General features: G+C 36.7%; 1 protein-coding gene across 1 annotated transcript in view; it reads right to left on the reverse strand.

Annotated features, from left to right (window-relative positions):
• The window catches only part of LOC128663585 (tumor necrosis factor receptor superfamily member 10A), a 340,293-nt gene that overhangs the window by 311,825 nt on the left and 8,083 nt on the right, over positions 1-20,385 (reverse strand). The window contains exons 2-3 of the mRNA XM_053717981.1: positions 14,851-14,953; positions 7,080-7,211 (exon numbers count right to left, since the gene is read on the reverse strand). Coding sequence (XP_053573956.1) covers positions 7,080-7,211; positions 14,851-14,953 — 235 coding nt within the window. The remainder of the gene's footprint in view (positions 1-7,079; positions 7,212-14,850; positions 14,954-20,385) is intronic.

The raw sequence follows: 20,385 nt of genomic DNA on the forward strand, positions 1-20,385 counted from the left end.
TCTCTTTCACTTCACAAATATACCCAGGTTGAAAATTAAGGTTATAGATATAGCCAGAACCCCTTATCGAGGGGGTGACATATGTAAGGTCCTTGATAGAAAAGAATTATTTTGGATCTATAAGTTGAAAACCCGGTCACCTTTGGGTATGAATTTAGAATGGGATATGAGATTTTGTGTATTAGAATAAATAGTGTTATTAATATATGGATAGTTATACATATATTTTCATATTAGTATAATTCCTACGTTTCATTATTATATTTCTCCATGATATATATATTTCTCTATGACAACTTTTTCTCATCCCATGAAAAATCCTATATTAGAGTATATAAGAGTGCAATATGGATAGTTTCTGTATCATTGTTATTCTTTCATCATGCATTCTGACCTTTTGTTTGCATTAATACTCAGATCTTCATTTATATATCTTAATTTATTTAGTTTACTCAGTTTCACTTTATACTAACAAAAATCTCTTCTATATTATGACATCCTAGGACATCTTGTTTTTCTAAATGTATAGCTGTTACCAGGTGATTTAAATAGTACTGTGTTCTTTTAGATTTATAGTGGCAGCTGTCTTTCTAAACCTGATATTGAATTGTCAAAGCCTGTTGCTGTATTTATTGTTGCAAGATTATTAGATTGAAATAACTATTTGTTTAGTTACCAACTTTAAACATGTATACATATATATATACATATATATATATATATATATATATATATATATATATATATATATATATATATATATATATATATATATATATATATATATATAGAAATTGTAATGTAATATTACTCAGTTTCTCTTATATAGTGTTTTATCGCCAGATTTTGCATTCCTTCACAAGTATATCAACTATGTTTTTATTTTTCGGATCTGTAGTACTCACTGTGGAAACACACCTCTAAGTCTTTCTAATTATTGGTGTGACACCTGTTCATCAGGTCAATTCTCAAACTGAGTGTTTTGATTTCTGTGCTGTCCCTTTAAGTACTATAGCTGATCTTACTTGTATTCAGCTTCTATGATTAAGCGCAAGTGTGCGCGAAACATGTAAGACTGCTGTCTCCCTCCTTTGGTCTGTTGTGTTTTATTTTTTTTGCCTTTGTCTACCATACATTTTTTATTGGAATAAATACTACTTTTTCAGTAGCCGCCTGTTTTTCCTTTCTGGTCTCTGCGGTTGTCCTCCGCTTTTTGGGCTGGCTCCACCCCCCCCCCCCTTTTTTGAGTGGGTCTGCTTCAACTACCCTCCACTTACCCGACGGACGCTTTCTGTAGCAGCACGTCTCTTGTTTACATCCCTTTTCTATAGAGAATACTGAACATCCATTCAGCTGTTTCTACTGTATCTGAAGTTACTAAATAATCTCATAATTGTCCTGATTTTCCTGAGACAGTCCTATGGTACAATTGCTCCAGAATTCTTCCCCACACTGTAAACATCTAGCCTAAGGTATGGGCTTAGTTTGAATGCCTGACAGTGGGACTCGGAAATGAGATCTTTATTGGTTCCTATGTATATATGTATTTGCAAATGGTGGCATCTGAGAATCCTGAACTTTAGATTAGATAAGGATAATAAAATAGTATATTTGGTGTACTGGCACATGTTAATCTCCTGCAGTCTATAGATTTGATAATACAATTTACATTAGGTGTTTTGTGGTGGAGCAATGGAAACTATCATGGGTCAAATTCAGTCCCACGGGGGAAGACGGCGCACTCTCCAGAGTGGGGCAAGGAAAGAGACTAGTCAGGTCTCCACTGAACTGCAAACAACAACATTTTCCATCCACCAATTATCTTTTTAAAACATCTTTATTTTCTTAGGCAGGGTCCATCAGTATGACAAACAAACGTTTCAAACCTGCAATAGGTTCTTAGTCATGTCATCTCAATTATGTACAGGTGTGCTTCTCTTCATTTAGAAACTAAAATTGTACTGCCATCATGTGGTTATTTTTTTTTTTTTTAGTATGCATGTATACAATTTTACCTTCATTATTACCACTATAGCTGCTCAAGGCTAGTTGCCTATTATTTAAAAAGAGGGAGTTGTTCTGGATTTAAAAAAAAATAAATCCAACTATGGCTTCCTTACACCAAAAGGATAAACAAAGATTTTGATTGGTCTCTGTTTGTATAAATAGCCTGTTATAAATACAAATATGTGCAAGATTCTAATATCTAAAAAAAAATGTTTGTGTATGGGTTTGGTGTATAGGCTTTGTTTTTATTGTATTTTAATTCAATATTCTTGAGCAGCTTTGTGGTAATAATGAAGGTAAAATTGTATACATGCATACTAAAAAATAACCACATGATGGCAGTACAATTTAGTTTCTAATGAATGAGAAGTGCACAGGTATAAAAGAAGCACACCTGTACATGATTGAGATGACATGACTAAGAACCTATTGCAGGTTTAAAACGTTTGTTCTACTGATGGACCCTGCCAAAGAAAAAGGTCTTTTAAAAAGATACTTGGGGGTCGATCCGATATAAAGCGTCGCCCGCAAAAGCCGGCGACGCCAATAATTGCACGGATTTGGTATCCTATATACGGCGTAAGCTAGAAGTTACGCCCGTATATTTCTGCCGTCGCCCGCAGTTTTTTGGGCCATAGGCAGGTATACCAAACCCGCGCAATTTGGTATCCAATATGCAGCGTAAGCACTTACGTGGCGAGAATGGAGAAAACTTACTCCATTTTCACCTCGCCACAAAAAGCAGCCGTAAGAAGCCTTACGCTGACTATTGGAGCCCCGTAACTCCCTAAACTAGCTGCTAAAATAAACCTAACACCTAACGCATGCGCAATGTCTATCTCCCTGTCAACCGTGATCTTCTAAAATAAACCTAACACCTAACGCATGCGCAATGTCTATCTCCCTGTCAACCGCGATCCCCCCCCCCCCGAAATCCCTAATAAAGTTATTACCCCCTAAAACGCCGCTCCCCGACCCCGCCGCCATCTACATAAACTAACCCCCTACTGTGAGCCCCTAAAACCGCCGCCATCTACCTTATCTATCCCGTAATCTGACCCCTTACACCGCCGCCACCTATATAAAAATTATTAACCCCTAATTTAATCTACCTACCCCGCCGCCAGCTATATTATCTATATTAACCCTAAGTATATTATAGTTAATATAGTTATTACATTATATATATATTAACTATATTAACCCTAATTATATTAGGGTTAATATAGTTACTATAGTATTTATATTAACTATATTAACTCTATCTAACCCTAACACCCCTAACTATATTTATATTAAATTAATCTAATTAATTTATAAACTAAAATATTCCTATTTAAATCTAAATACTTACCTATAAAATAAACCCTAAGATAGCTACAATATAATTAATAATTACATTGTAGCTATGTTAGGGTTAATATTTATTTTACAGGTAAATAGTTAATTATTTTAACTAGGTATAATAGATATTAAATAGTTATTAACTATTTAATATCTACCTAGTTAAAATAATTACCCAATTACCTGTAAAATAAATCCTAACCTAAGTTACAAATACACCTACACTATCAATAATGTAATAAACTACAAACATCTATCTAAAAATACAATTAAATTAACTAAACTAAATTACAAAAAAAAAACAAACACTAAATTACAAAAAATAAAAAAAAGATTACAAGATTTTTAAGCTAATTACACCTATTCTAAGCCCCCTAATAAAATAATAAACCCCCAAAATAAAAAAAATTCCCTGCCCTATTCTAAATTAAAATAAGTTCATAGCTCTTTACCTTACCAGCCCTTAAAAGGGCCTTTTGTGGGGCATGCCCCAAAGAATTCAGCTCTTTTGCATTCAATAAATACAATCCCCCCCCCCCATTACAACCCACCACCCACATACCCCTATTCTAAACCCACCCAAACCCCCCTTAATAAATCCTAACACTACCCCCCTGAAGATCTCCCTACCTTGTCTTCACCACACCGGGCCGAACTCCTGATCCGATCCGGGCGATGTCGTCCTCCAAGCGGCAAAGAAGAATTCTTCCTCCGGCGACGTCTTCCTCCAAGCGGCAGCAAAGTCTTCAGTCTTCCGGCGGCATCTTCAATCTTCTTTCTTCGCTCCGCCGCCGCGGAGCATCCACCCCGGCCGATCGCTAAACATGGAATGAGGTACCTTTAAATGACGTCATCCAAGATGGCGTCCGCCGAATTCCGATTGGCTGATAGGATTCTATCAGCCAATCGGAATTAAGTTAAAAAAATCTGATTGGCTGATTGAATCAGCCAATCAGATTGAGCTCGCATTCTATTGGCTGTTCCGATCAGCCAATAGAATGCGAGCTCAATCTGATTGGCTGATTGGATCAGCCAATCGGATTGAACTTGAATCTGATTGGCTGATTCAATCAGCCAATCAGATTTTTTTAACTTAATTCCGATTGGCTGATAGAATCCTATCAGCCAATCGGAATTCGGCGGACGCCATCTTGGATGACGTCATTTAAAGGTACCTCATTCCATGTTTAGCGATCGGCCGGGATGGATGCTCCGCGGCGGCGGAGCGAAGAAAGAAGATTGAAGATGCCGCCGGAAGACTGAAGACTTTGCTGCCGCTTGGAGGAAGACGTCGCCGGAGGAAGAATTCTTCTTTGCCGCAGGAAGATTTCTTCTTTGCCGCTTGGAGGACGACATCGCCCGGATCGGATCAGGAGTTCGGCCCGGTGTGGTGAAGACAAGGTAGGGAGATCTTCAGGGGGGTAGTGTTAGGATTTATTAAGGGGGGTTTGGGTGGGTTTAGAATAGGGGTATGTGGGTGGTGGGTTGTAATGGGGGGGGGGATTGTATTTATTGAATGCAAAAGAGCTGAATTCTTTGGGGCATGCCCCACAAAAGGCCCTTTTAAGGGCTGGTAAGGTAAAGAGCTATGAACTTATTTTAATTTAGAATAGGGCAGGGAATTTTTTTTATTTTGGGGGTTTATTATTTTATTAGGGGGCTTAGAATAGGTGTAATTAGCTTAAAAATCTTGTAATCTTTTTTTTATTTTTTGTAATTTAGTGTTTGTTTTTTTTTGTAATTTAGTTTAGTTAATTTAATTGTATTTTTAGATAGATGTTTGTAGTTTATTACATTATTGATAGTGTAGGTGTATTTGTAACTTAGGTTAGGATTTATTTTACAGATAATTGGGTAATTATTTTAACTAGGTAGATATTAAATAGTTAATAACTATTTAATATCTATTATACCTAGTTAAAATAATTAACTATTTACCTGTAAAATAAATATTAACCCTAACATAGCTACAATGTAATTATTAATTATATTGTAGCTATCTTAGGGTTTATTTTATAGGTAAGTATTTAGATTTAAATAGGAATATTTTAGTTTATAAATTAATTAGATTAATTTAATATAAATATAGTTAGGGGTGTTAGGGTTAGATAGAGTTAATATAGTTAATATAAATACTATAGTAACTATATTAACCCTAATATAATTAGGGTTAATATATATATAATGTAATAACTATATTAACTATAATATACTTAGGGTTAATATAGATAATATAGCTGGCGGCGGGGTAGGTAGATTAAATTAGGGGTTAATCATTTTAATAGAGATGGCGGCGGTGTAAGGGGCTTACATTAGGGGTTAATAATTTTAATATAGATGGCGGCGGTGTTAGGGGCTCACTTTAGGGGGTTATAGATATAATATAGCTGGCGGCGGGGTACGGGAGCGGCGGTTTAGGGGTTAATAACTTTATTAGGTTGCGGCGGGGTAAAAGAGCGGCGGTTTAGGGGTTAATAGCTTTTTTATTGTTAGGCTAGTGAGGGGGGATAGCGGATAGAGGGTTAGACAGTGCGGGCTATGTTAGGGAGGCGTGTTAGACAGTGCGGGCTATGTTAGGGAGGCGGGTTAGACAGTGCGGGTGTTTTAAACTTTAGTCAGGTTTTATAGGCGCCGGCAGATTCTAACGTGCCGCAAGTCACTGGCGACGCCAGAAATTTGTACTTACGCAGATTTCTGGACATCGCTGGTTTGTGAGACTTACGGCACGTTAGCATCTGACGGCGACCTATATGGGATGGCTCGAGTTGCGAGCTGAAACTGCGGGCGACGCCGGTCTCCTCGCTTGCGCCGCAAACTGCGATCTATATCGGATCGCGCCCCAGGTGGTTTGAAAATGTGATTGTTTATAGTCAATACTGCCATAATCTGTTTACAAAATTACAGACCTCCCGACTGTCCCTATTTGAGAGGGATAGTCCTCTGATTTTGAGCTATCGTTTGCTGTCCCTCTGAGACAGCCATATGTCCCTATAATGCAGAATTTCTCTTAGATCCGCCAACAAAATTGCTCAGACATGCCACAAACTGCCCAGACATGCCCACCCACTATCCACTCGTTACCCCTCCTTTGACACATCCCAACCCACTAAATGATGAGGGCCCTTCTCAACTTCTAATTCCACAAATGTTACGAGGTATGTGATTATTATGCTGCAAAAGTGTACCTGGATTTTGATTTTCAAAATGTGGCAACTATGTAATTATATTTAGTCTTTTGATGATAGATTCAGGAATACAGCTTTGTCCCTTCTTAAAAGGCCAGTAAATACAATGGAATTGCATGATCACCAAGTGTGAAAAAACAAAAAAAACACACCAATGCAATAGCACTTTACCAGCCCCTGCATCATGTGATATGTCAACCAATCATAAACTCATATACGTATACACTGAATTCTTGCACATGCTCAGTAGGAGCTGGTGCCACAAAGTGTGTATATAAAATACTGTGCACAATTTAATAATGACATACATTTTTAAAGCCTGATCGATGAATGGTTCTGTTAAATTCCCATAAAAATAAAAAACTGTTTTGGAGCAAATACCCCACTGAGCAGAGCTAGGAACTAAGTCAGGAAGGCCTGTGGGTAGAATCATGGGTGGAGTCAGTCTTCTGAGGCAGAGTCACGGGTGTTCTGGGGGTAGGCATGGCTAGGCAGCACAGTTGCATGGTTAGGCACTTTAATATATAGATTGAGGGAACTTACCATCACGACAGGTTGTGCATGACAAACAGTGTGCTAGTCCAGTAAGGTGCTCGCTGTAATTAATCCCTAGCTGACAGGGTTTGCATGTTCCTTGTTCATCGGGAACTGTGCAGACCTTCTCCACGTAGGTACCTGTAAAACAGAAATTTGTATGTTATATTTTAGAGAAGAGAAGAACTACCTATATAGGCCAGATAGGGTTACCAGTTACCACCCAGCTGGTATTTTACTACCAGGTTGTAATTTGATTTAAGTCAATGTAGAAAACGTAAATGAATATATAAATGAGTATCCTAGAAATAAGGATCCGGTTATGTGGAAAATTATTTTAAGTGTGCTGGAATCTAATTGTAACCAAATGTTCATTTACATATTACTTCTAGCAGCTTTTGGTTCTGAGACAGTTTTGCTGTATATTTATTCAAACAAATGTATGGTAATTAGAGTGGACTGTACAGGGCCAGCCATTGGGGTGTGCGACCACACAGGACGCAACACCTCAGAGGGCGCTGTCGCGGTGATGCTCAGGGCTGATCCAAAATTTGGATTACAAAATGATGCCCTCACTTTCACTGTTTTCTCCCAACCTCTGCTCCCCTCTTCTTGTTAAAGCTAAATATCCAACACAGACCCTGGGCGACCAAAATGCCACCAACCAATTAACAAACAGTTTGCTATTCCTTTGTAGACAATCGGCAAGGGGGGGGGGGCGTGCCACGGGAGTAGCCCTAACAGGGTGTCTTAACACCTAAGACCGGCCTTGGGACTGTATATTTTCCAAGAAAGGTGGCAACCCTAAGGCCAGGTATTAATACCAAGCTTAAAGGAACAAAAAAAAAAAAAAATGTTTTTTAAAAAATTATATAAATATATATCTATATCATTCGGATGCATATTATTATGCATCATCTATTTAAAAAGGGACCTAAAAGTCAAAATGTAAACTTTAATGATTGACACTTTTCAATGTGCTTCTGTTATCACACTTACGTTGTTCTCTTTGTATCCTTTGTTGAAAAATATAGGTAGGTGCAGGAGCAGCAATGCTTTACTAGGAGCAAGCTGGCGATTGGTGGCCTCTTGTCATTCACTCACCAGATGTGTTCAGCTAGCTCCCAGTAGTGTTTTGCCGATCGGTTGCAGACTTTGACAAAGCTACATTGCAAAATGCTTTTAGAGCATGCTTACTTTAAAAGCTAAATTTGCATTTCTTGCAGTCCAAAAAAATATGCCTTTTTAGGGACAAACTGAAACCAGCTACTACAGTGATCAACCAATCACTGCATAGAATGTAGCAGAGGTAGGCTTGAGAAGTCTAAAGTATGCACTTCAAATTCTCTTTGGAATTGGGGAAAATGCATTTTTTTTTTTAAATAAAAAAAAACAGTGTCCCCCCCACTAGGCATAATTAAAAATGTTGAGCTATATTACAAGTGGAGCACAGGGTGTGTTATCTTTTTCAGATCCTCACCCAAAGAATACCACACAATAAAGTATTAAAGGTGGATAGTTATATATTTTAACCAAAGCATCTTACAACTTTTTTTTAGCGTGCCCTATATGTTTTATTGATAGTGCAGGGAGCGATATTAGCAAACTCATTGTGCTTGTATTACAAGTAGCAAGTTTAGTGCTGTTTAATACCTGAAGTAAAATTATTATTATGCGATTGGGCAATATCCAACATGAATTTTACTTTGTACCCCTATGGAAGTCTTATGTGAGGGACTTCGCGCACTGGCGCTGTACAACAGGTTGATGTTAGACTAGACTTAAACTATGGCTCGGGTGATAAAAGAAATAACTTTGTACTTCATTAATGAGCCCAAAACCAGAATTGCTGTTGACTGCACTTAAAAGGGATAGTAAACCCAAAATGTTTTCTTTCATGATTCAGATAGAGCAAGCAATTTTAAGCAGCTTTCTAATTTTCTCCTATTTTTTCTTCGTTCTCTTGCTATCTTTATTTGAAAAGCAAAAATGTACGCTTAGAAGCCAGCCCATTTTGGTTCAGCACCTGGGTTGTGCTTGCTGATTGGTGGCAAACTGTAGCCATCAATCAGCAAGCACTATCGAGGGTGCTGAACCTAAAATGGGCCGGCTACTTAGCTTAGATTCCTGCATTTTCAAATAAAGATGGCAAGAGAACAAAGAAAAAATTAATAGGAGTAAAATAAGAAAGTTGCATGCTCTATCTGAATCATGAAAAAAAAAATGGGTTTACTATCCCTTTAAGCGATAGTAAGGCAGAATACGGTTAATATTTTTTGTGCTCCACTTGAAATCTAGGTCTTTATTAGGGAAAACAAAAAGTGATTATGTTTGATCAAACAACTTCACCTTTCCTTGCTTGGTTGCTTATTGTAGGGCTCGACAAACCCAGTAGCCGGGGAGCCACTGGCTCCTAGAATTTTACCCCTGCTTTTAACTTTTTGGGTTATTCTCCATATATCTATATACAGATACCACTGTCTGGCTCCTAAAATTTTAAGCAGATGTATCAAGCCCTGGATTAATGTGTCTGCAGTAACAGCTTGAAGCATATAATAGTATGGGATAGAGATGAGTTAGAGAAAGTGTGACCAGATAGAGAGCAGGTGTTTGTTTATCAGATCTACTTTTATGTGCAATAAGAGCTGAATGCTGCGACTGGCACATGTCAGGTAAGCACTTACGTCAGATAAGTGTTACATTGAGGTCATCACTAGTGCAATTATATTTGCAAGACAACGTGCTCTTTGTTTTTAGACTTGAGAGTAGATCATTATGGTTTCAGGGGAACAGGGATCTTACAGAGCAGTCTTTGAACACAAACTACATTATTTAGTATAAAAGGGATAGAGTATATTGGTAATGATATAAAAAAAAAAAAAAAACACTTTTCTATTAGTCATTTAATTGTATTGTTTCACAGATTGAAAACTGATGGTAGACAGTTATGTTTTTAACAGATTTTAATTAAAAGTGATAAATGAAAATGCTCTAAAATATTGGAGAATTTAATTATTGCACTATTGCTTGTCTATAACCATGTGTTTAACCTTGCACTGCTAGGACCTAGCTGAACACAATGGATAAACCAATGACAATAGGCATATGCGTGTAGCTGTAAATCACCAGCTACCCACCATAGAGAATTGCTGCTCTGAGGTATGCTTTTCAAGAAACAATGCAGAGAGAATAAAGTTAATTTCATAATAGGAGTTAAATGATAAGTCTCTTAAAAATGTCATGCTCCATTTGATTTATGAAAGTTTCTTTTTGACATTCATGTCCCTTTAAGCGGAGGCTCGGTTACAAAGTAATGAAGAATTTATTATGACACTTACATTTTATAAAAAACAAAAACAAAGTATCAGCGCTACTGATATGGAGATATCTAAATAGAGTATACCCTATATAAGTAGTCTAGAGGTAGTATGTGAATAAGTTAAATATTGCACAATAATAATTAAATACCAAATATTGAATAGACCACACAATATTTAAAACCAATAATACAAAATATAAAATGAGAAATAAAACTCACAATGATAACACACTATTTAAAATGCTGATAAGGAGCTGCAAATGTGCAATGTTAAAATGCCAAAATATAATCTAGCCAAACAGTATATGAACAAATAGTCCCAATGATAAATGAATGTAAAAAATAGTCTTACAGATTGTGGCTGTATAGTAGAATTTAAACCATTGATCCTCACCAGACACTCTGGTGTATGCTGCTCTTCAAGAAAGGGTGTATCATGGGCAAAGTCCCTTTGTGCAAGGCATAAAACTGAAAAACAGAAAAAGAGAAGAGCGCAATCTGGACTCAAGTGAAGTTTATTAAACAAATGGCACACAACATTAAAATATCAGGGCAGTAGGTATTCTGCGTACCAGAAGTTAAAAAGTAAAAGCATGTACAGGATAATCTTTAGGCAGTATAAGTTACCGCTTCACCGCTCCTCGTTTCTAAGAAGTCTGTTGTGAGGCTGTAAATCTCCTTTACTCCTTACGTTAAGGAATGTGACCAGCTGCTCAGCTGAAATGAACTTAGAAAAGCCGGTTCCGGTTGCTACCGGAAGTCTGTACGTGTCACTGCCTCTGCAGTGTTACATCAAAGTCAATTGGATTCCAATTGACTTTGATTGATGTGACACGTACAGACTTCCGGTAGCAACCGGAACCGGCTTTTCTAAGTTCATTTCAGCTGAGCAGCTGGTCACATTCCTTAACGTAAGGAGTAAAGGAGATTTACAGCCTCACAACAGACTTCTTAGAAACGAGGAGCGGTGAAGCGGTAACTTATACTGCCTAAAGATTATCCTGTACATGCTTTTACTTTTTAACTTCTGGTACGCAGAATACCTACTGCCCTGATATTTTAATGTTGTGTGCCATTTGTTTAATAAACTTCACTTGAGTCCAGATTGCGCTCTTCTCTTTTTCTGTTTTTCAGTTTTATGCCACTTACATTTAATGTTGGGCAAGCCTTGTAAAAAGGAGGAATGCATTAGTATTGGCTTGAATTGTTTCCACTCTGCGATAACTGACTCAGTCAATATAGAACTGAGAACATTCTTTAGTTTATACATTTCTGCATAAAAAGTACGGAACTGAAAAAGCACCCTGTTTTTTGTTTTTTTATTATTTGGGGGGGGTTCCGTTGCTACTATTGAGCTAAGATGACTAAACACATTTGGCACAAGGGTGCAGTACCTACCAAACAGGTTTAGGTAGGTGTTACTGTAATAGAACTGGCTGGAATAGTCGTAGTGTTTAATGAGATCATAGTAGATATTATTATTATTATCGTCATTTATTTGTAGAATGCAAACATATTCTGCAGCGCTTTATGCATACCTATTAAGACAAATTAAAAAAAAAAAAAAGCTAATTTTTCCATATGTCCGAAAAAGATAAGTGAGCTTCCCTTTAAGGAATAAACAAATGAGCAAATGCATGTAACAAAAAAAAACAAAAAACAAAAACACACTTTGTTGATAAAAAGGGACATTCCAGCCAAAATTGGAATCCACATTGATGCATTTCAGGTTTGAATATTTTTGTAATATACAGGTATTAGCAAAAATTCTTGTAATAAAAGCTATAGCTGTTTCAAAAGTGTATTTAAGTATGCACCGTGCACCAGCATTTTTAACACAACACTTGCTCAGAAAGGCCAAGGTGCTTGTACCATCTGGTAATAACTCAATTTGTTAATTGCAGACAGGATACAAGTCCCACTGGCTCTTGATCAGCTACAGTACTTAAAATGCTGGTGCACTGAGAATATCTAGCTATGCTTCGCATGCACGTGAAGAGAAAAATAACATTAAAACAATTATAACTTTTACTACAAGCATTTTTGCCAGTACAGGAATATTGCAACTATGTTTCTAATCAAAGATGTAATTCATCTACATGCATTTAAATTGTGACTAGACTGTCACTTTATTGGCAAAAAAGGTTTTATACAATGAATACTATTCAATAAAGATTTAGCAGTGTCCTTGTCATATGTAAGCTTTATTTTTATTCTTAGCCAGTCCTGATCACTTTTTTTTTTTTTTAATAAGTTTTTGTGGTGTTGCTGGCTTGTAGCTAGTACTTTAACGGAACATGAAACTAAAATATAGGTTCTCTCTAAATCATAAAAAAAAAAAAAAAAAAAAAAAAAATTTTGTATTTACTTATAATTATCAATTTCGCTTCATTCTCTTTGTATCCTTTATTGGAGAAGCAGCAATGCGCTAACGGGATCTAGTTGAACACATCAGTAAATGGGGATATATCTAGAGCACCTAACCCAACGGAGGCTAGGATACAATATATACTGTATTTAGGTATTAAAGATGCATCTTACAGGTGTAGCATATTTATTGCATATCACTTAGAATCATACATACATAGAAATTAGAAAATTACATAACACTTAGAATAAATAAAAGTACTTAAAACAGTTTAAAAACAAAATAAAAACATGGATCCGTGCATATATTACCAAATGTTACAAAATGGCAAACAATGTAAACTTTACACAAGGTATAGGCCTTGGTGATTAGGTCTGACTGATATGTAAGACTTCCTCAATCATTGTTTGACCTTAGCCTGGTGCAGCACTAAGCCACTTTTGCGGTATCCGAGATGAAAATATAAAAATGTGAAAAATAAAGTGTTTGAAAAAAGAAATGTCAAGGTTTCAAATTCAAGTGAAATTCCAAATCTTTGTGGTGAGAGAGTCTGCAGAGCTACTGCTGCGACCTCGATTAAATATCCAGATCCCCTGGGGGCTGTGCTGCTTTCTAGTGGATCCCTCTGTGAAAGAGTCAAAATAGTGTAGTTCGTTTGGGTACAAATATGAATTAAGAATATGAGTCTTGAGAAAGGCCTGTGAGACCGAAACCTGTTGACCGATTATCTGGTAAGCCTTATTCTTCATATTTGTACCCAAACGAACTACACTATTGACTTTCACAGAGGGATCCACCAGAGAGCAGCACAGCCCCCAGGGGATCTGGATATTTAATAGAGGTTGTAGCAGTAGCTCTGCAGACTCTCACCACAAAGATTTGGAATTTCACTTGAATTTCAACATTTCTTTTTTCAAACACTTTATTTTTCACATTTTCATTTTTCACTAATTTCACCTATTATTTTTTTTATCAGTAATCTAATATCAGCAGTTTTTGTCAGCAGTTCTTTACCAACACATCACCATTAGTTTGGATATAATGTAATTGGAAGTTTCACCTACTTTGGGATTTAGAATTTTCACAAAAACGTTCACGTCTGTTCCAGCTGTACTTTTCAACCTATACCCACAATCAGACACTTCAAGGATGGTAGTATAGTAAGCACACATCTCGGATACCACAAACGTGGCTTAGTGCTGCACCAGGCTAAGGTCAAACAATTGAGGAAACGATCATTGAGGAAGCCTTACGTATCAGTCCGACCTAATCACCAAGGCCTATACCTTGTGTAGAGTTTACATTGTTTGCCATTTTGTAACATATGCATGGATCCATGTTTTTATTTTGGTTTGTAAACTGTTTTAAGTACTTTTATTTATTCTAAGTGTTATGTAATTTTTTAATTGCTATGTATGTGTGATTCTAAGTTTGATGCAATAAATATGCTACACCTGTAAGACACATCTTTAATACAGTATACATTGTATCCTAGCCTTCATCAGGTTAGATGCTCTGGATATATCCCCATTTGCTTAGATCTATAGTTGACGGCTAGGAGTCAACACACCCGGAGCTTATAGGATACACCACACAGGTGATAGGTTTATACATAGAAATGATTGAACACACCAGTAAGCCAATGGCAATAGACAAATATGTGCAGCGTTGCAGACACTAATCAGCAGCTAGCTCCTGAGCCTATCTAGGTAAATTTTTCAGCAAAGGATACCAAGAGAACTAGCCAATTTAGATTGGAAAGTTGCTAAAAAATAAAAGTGGTATGCTCCATCAGAATCAATTAATACAATTTTGTGTTTCATGTCCCTTTAAGTTCAAGCTATTGTTCAGTCGCCCCTCTGCTGCCGTAAAGACATTTCCCATTGGATAGAATAGACAAATGGATTTTCATTAACAGATTTTGAACAATCTGCTTAAACAACAAAATATCAGACCAAACTAACAGAATATTTTTTTTTTGTGATAAACAACTTTTTTTCTCTGTGCACACGTCTAGATGATAGGAGTAAAAGTGGGGGTTGCTGCAATATGAAGAGGGCAGATTTAGACAGGGTAACATTTGAAGAGATTACCTGCATCGCATCTACGACATCGGATGCCCTCATGAGTATAATGGGTTTCATTTTCATTGGAGTCAATTGTTCTTAAGGGCCCACCGTGTGTGTAATCCACCAACTAAAAAGAAAAAAAAAAAAAAAAAATTAAGCATCATTGGCAGAACACAAGTATGTCTGCAGCATTACCTCTTACATAACAGTGATCATATGTTAGAAACAGGAAACTGCTTAAGTGACGCCTATTTATACCTGATACAGAAACTGACAGAGATTAGAGCAACTCATAACAAACTTGACAACTGTCCTGATTTTCCCGGGTCAGTTTTTGGCATTCCCAAATATATTTTCTTGATTTATCTTTAAAATATTTGTAGCATTTTGGCTATAATCATTTTGGCTTTGAGCCATCTCTTTAAGTCATACTGTAGCGATATTTACAAATTACTTTCCATGGATGTATTTAGAGACATATTGTTTCAATAATTCATTGTTTTTTTATCTCACAATCTTACTATCTAACATTTTCCTTAGAGAGATAGATATATCTCTGCTATTAAATCAACTATAATTGAGTGTTATTCACTATTTCTATTCTCACAATAGTTAAACACATATTGAGTATTTTGTGTCACTATACAATAGTGTTGCACATTTCTAAACAGATTGCCGTCAATGGATGTTCACGTTTGATAGATAGATATATACACACACAACCCCCCCTTTTTAGATATAAATTTCTGTAAGCATCCAATTACACTGCACTATTACATTTGATATATACCAATTTGGTTGTTTTTTTGCGGAGTACTCTGGTACTATAATTCTATTAAGATACTTTGCATTGTTTATCATTCAGTTCACATTGTTTTACACAATCTGATCACATATACACTCTGCTTGTAGCTAGTGATGTCGCGAATAGTTCGGCGGCGAATAGTTTCCGGCGAACATAGCATGTTCGCGTTCGCCACGGAGGGCGAACATATGCGATGTTCGATCCGCCCCCTATTCGTCATCATTGAGTCAAGTTTGACCCTCTACCTCAGTCAGCAGACACATTACAGCCAATCAGCGGCAGACACTCCCTCCCAGACCCTCCCACCTCCTGGACAGCATCCTTTTAGATTTATTTGGAAGCTGCATTCTTAGTGAGAGGAGGGACAGTGTAGCTGCTGCTGATTTAATAGGGAAATCGATAGCTAGGTTAGTGTATTCAGTGTCCACTACAGTCCTGAAGGACTCATCTGATCTCTGCTGTAAGGACAGCACCCCAAAAAGCCCTTTTTAGGGCTAGAACATCAGTCTGATTTTTGTTTTTTTCCTGTGTAATCTAATTGCAGTTGCCTGCCTGCCAGTGTGTGTGTCAGGCTCACAGCGTATAATGTGCCCACTTGCCCAGTGCCACCACTCATATCTGGTGTAACAGTAGTGTAGATTTAAAAAAAAAAAAAAACTTTTTTTTTTTACTGTGAAATAATAGCAGACAGCTGCCAGTACCCAAGGTGGCCACCAATAAGGCAGATGGGGAGGGATGTTACACCACAGCATATGTAAATCTGCTTAAAAAAATAATTTAAAAAAAAAAAAAAAAAAAACACACCTTTTATATTTTAGTACTGGCAGACTTTCTGCCAGTACTTAAGATGGCGGGGACAATTGTGGGGTGGGGGAGGGAAGGGAGCTGTTTGGGAGGGATCAGGGGGTCTGATGTGTCAGGTGGGAGGCTGATCTCTACACTAAAGCTAAAATTAACCCTGCAAGCTCCCTACAAACTACCTAATTAACCCCTTCACTGCTAGCCATAATACACGTGTGATGCGCAGCAGCATTTAGCAGCCTTCTAATTACCAGAAAGCAATGCAAAAGTCATACGTCTGCTATTTCTGAACAAAGGGGATCCCAGAGAAGCATTTACAACCATTTATGCCATAATTGCACAAGCTGTTTGTAAATGATTTCAGTGAGAAACCTAAAATTGTGAAAAATTTAACGTTTTTTTTTTTTTTTTATTTGATCAATGTTTAAATAAATACCCAATTTTCTGTAGTGTAGCTGCCCCCCTCATATCCCTACCCCTCCCAAACTTAATTCGCCCCTCTCCCTACACTTTTTTGTAGTGTAGCGGCCCTAGTCCCACCTGCTCCTGCCCACGCTCCATTGCACCCCACTACCGATACCTGAAAGGAAGTCAACCAGCGATGGGCCGCCCACCCTCCTCCCTGCTATGGAGCCCACCCACCAACGATTGGCACCATAGCTGGGCAATGCAAAAAAAAAAAAAATTTTATTGCATGATGCCTCAATATTGAGGCATCACTGCAATAACATGGAAGGGTCTGGAAGCTTCCAGCGCTTGAAAACCCAGTAACGTACAGGGTACATCTTTGGTCATTAAGTGACATTTTTTGTAGGACGTACCCTGTACGTCCTTAAAGGGACAGTATACTGTAAAATAGTTTTTCCCTTAATGTGTTTACAATTGCTTTTTTTACCAACTGCAGAGTAAAAAATGTATGAAAATTAGCTTTTTAAGGTTTATTTCTGTATATTAAAGCTCTGATTTTGTGTTTTGAAGCCACAGCCTAATAAAATAGGTTGAGCTTGTAGGTATAATCAGATCTCATTACTGTATCACATTGTGTACTTATACCTGCTTCTTTATCTTATATCTGTCCTTAACAATCACCAATACTTTGAGAGAACAATGGAAAATCAACATTGTATTACCTTATCTCTGCTTTATCACACCGGAAGTGTAATTTCTTCTGCTGGCTGTGTTTACAAATCTTATCTATAGCTGGTACGCGCGGCCACAAACTTTCAGAATAGGTGGGGATACCACATGCTAAATTAACAATTTCAAATGCCAATATAAGGGTAAAGGAGCTACTTGTAAACAATTTAATACACTCCAGCAGGTAAAGTGGATCATTGGGAACAAATTAAAGGGGAGAAATTTTTTGAGTAAACTGTCCCTTTAAGGAGTTAATATATGTGAAAGCAAATAGGGCATTTGCAAATAGCTGTGAAATGGTTGTGAAGATGTTCTTCCAAAGGTCTTATCAAGTGCCTTGAGGTGCCAAATTTGAAAAGAAAAAAAATTGGGCTCAAAGCTAGAAAAGGATTCGAAAAATGTGTCATGATCACCAAGAAGATTGCGGTTACATATATGAGAAGAACTAGTTTTTTCTTAATCTGGCCCAGAGTGTTTAATTGATACATGTTTATGCCATTTAAATTTAAATTAGTGAGATACATTCTCTAAATCTCATACATTTATTATTACACAATCTTCCAATACAACCTTATAGCCAAACCCAGAACTCTAGAAAGGGAAATGACTCAGGGGGAATTCCTTTAAAAGGAACATTAAACACTTTGAGATGGTAATATAAAAATGATAAATTATATAATAAAACTTTGCAATATACTTTCATTATTTATTTTGTCCTCTTTGCCTGTAATTCCATTCTGAAATTGTGAGCTTTTCAGTTCCTTTTAGAAATGGAAGTGCAGAACACTGTTAAATCCAGCACAACCATTGGCTGCACACTCTAGTGACCTATTTATAACTGACCCTAATTGGCCACAGCAGAGAAGGTAACACAAGTTACAACATGGCAGCTCCCAGTGTTTTATAGACACTAAAACTTTACACTTATTTTGTCACTTTTTAAACAACTAATGAAAACTTTAAAAAAAAAACACATCTACATGTTAGTCATGGACTAATCTTTTCTTTGAATGCATCATTCTATCTAGCATGTATTTAGTGTTTAATGTCCCTTTAAGGACAGTAAAGACTTTGTAATTACAAGACATTCCTGATGTGTTGCTATAGAACATATCAGCCAAGTCTTAATGCTTTTAAAACAAATTAACATCCTTTTTACTGCAAATATTTTTCAATAGCCAAACTCCATGCACCATTTTCTTATTTGAAGGAGCCAATCTGCTTTAGTCCGCAGACAACAAGGCTAACTAACCACTATCATAAAGTTAGTATAAAGTACAGTTTTGCAGTGGTTATCAGTTATGAAAATATATTGCAAAATTCTCTCTTTATACATAACTAAACATTTCATATACAAATCTCAATGAGTTTACTGTCCCTTTAATTTTCTCCATAAGAGAAGAAATGCAATGTTCTGTCAATACCTTCAGAATTTGTATTTTATGTTCTGATCACTTTGTAGTTTTACATAGGACTGTACTAAGGACTTTTGTTATTTGCGACCCTGCAAGTCTGAGTTTAAACCTGGCCCCACCCACAAAATTGTTAAACACATAGTTAAAGTACTGTTATGGAGCTGCTGAGAACTGCTAGAGCAGCTGTAGTGGCACAACTACTGCTGCTAATTGACTCCGTGTTTTGGTTGGGGCCAGGAAGTCTCTAAAGCTTTTTCATATACAAAAATAAACCTAACTGAGCGAGTCGCCATACATTTTAAAATCTGCAGCTGGTAGATCAAGCCATTGGAAACACACTAAAGGGACATAAAACTTAAAAAAAATATATATATTTCAAGATTCAGAAAGAACATTCAATTTTAAACAACATTTCAATGCAGTTCTATTACATTTTCTTCCTTTACTTGTTATCCTTTGTTGAAATGCAGGAAGGCAAGCTCAGAAGTGTGCACGTGTCTGCGGTACTATATGGCAGCAGTTTTGCTACAATATTGTACATTAGCAAGAGCACTAGATGGCAGCACTATTTCCTGCTATGCAATACTCCAGACGTGCACGCTACCTATCTAGATATCACTTCGACAAAGAACATGAGAACGAAGAAAATTTTATAGTAGAAGTAAATTGGAAACTTAAGAATTCTCTATCTGAATCATGAAAGAAAAATGATAGGCTTCATGTCCCTTTAAGGGTAAACAAACTTTACCGTACACGGTCCCATTAACAATCCTATATTACACGCAGCCTCAGTCGTACACTCTTTGATTGCGTGTTTTATATCAGTCCCTAATTGTCCTCAGCAGAAGAGATGGATAAGGGGAAACCTATTCTGCAACATGCTAGAGACCATTACTTTATAGAAACGCTGCAGAATTGAGATAAACATAAGTTAAGGGGGGGGAATAAAATATAAAGATATTACAAAGTTTGTCTCCTACACATAGATTAACACCACAACATACTTAGTATATCAAATTCCATTAAAGGGACACTAAAGTCTACATTTTTCTTTTGCAATTCAGATTGGACAATTTTAAAACACTTTCCAATTTACTTATACTATAAAAAAAATGTGCACAATCTTTATTTACCCATATTCCAAGGCACCAACTCCTAAGAGCATGTGCAAGAGGTCACTGTATATACATAGGTATGAGTCTGATTTGCTGATGGCTGTCACATGATACAGTGCTGTGCGCCATCAAATAGAAGACATTTAAAATTTAACAGAAAAAAAAAAAAAAAAAAACCTACTGTGGATTTGAAATTCAGAGTAAATGTTATTACACCACCCTTTTTATTTTGAATTTGCTTATTATGCAATTATACTGTATTCAACAGTCTTTTAAGGGGATAATA

This window comes from Bombina bombina, chromosome 6, assembly GCF_027579735.1.
Source record: "Bombina bombina isolate aBomBom1 chromosome 6, aBomBom1.pri, whole genome shotgun sequence".
Taxonomy (NCBI): Eukaryota; Metazoa; Chordata; class Amphibia; order Anura; family Bombinatoridae; genus Bombina; species Bombina bombina.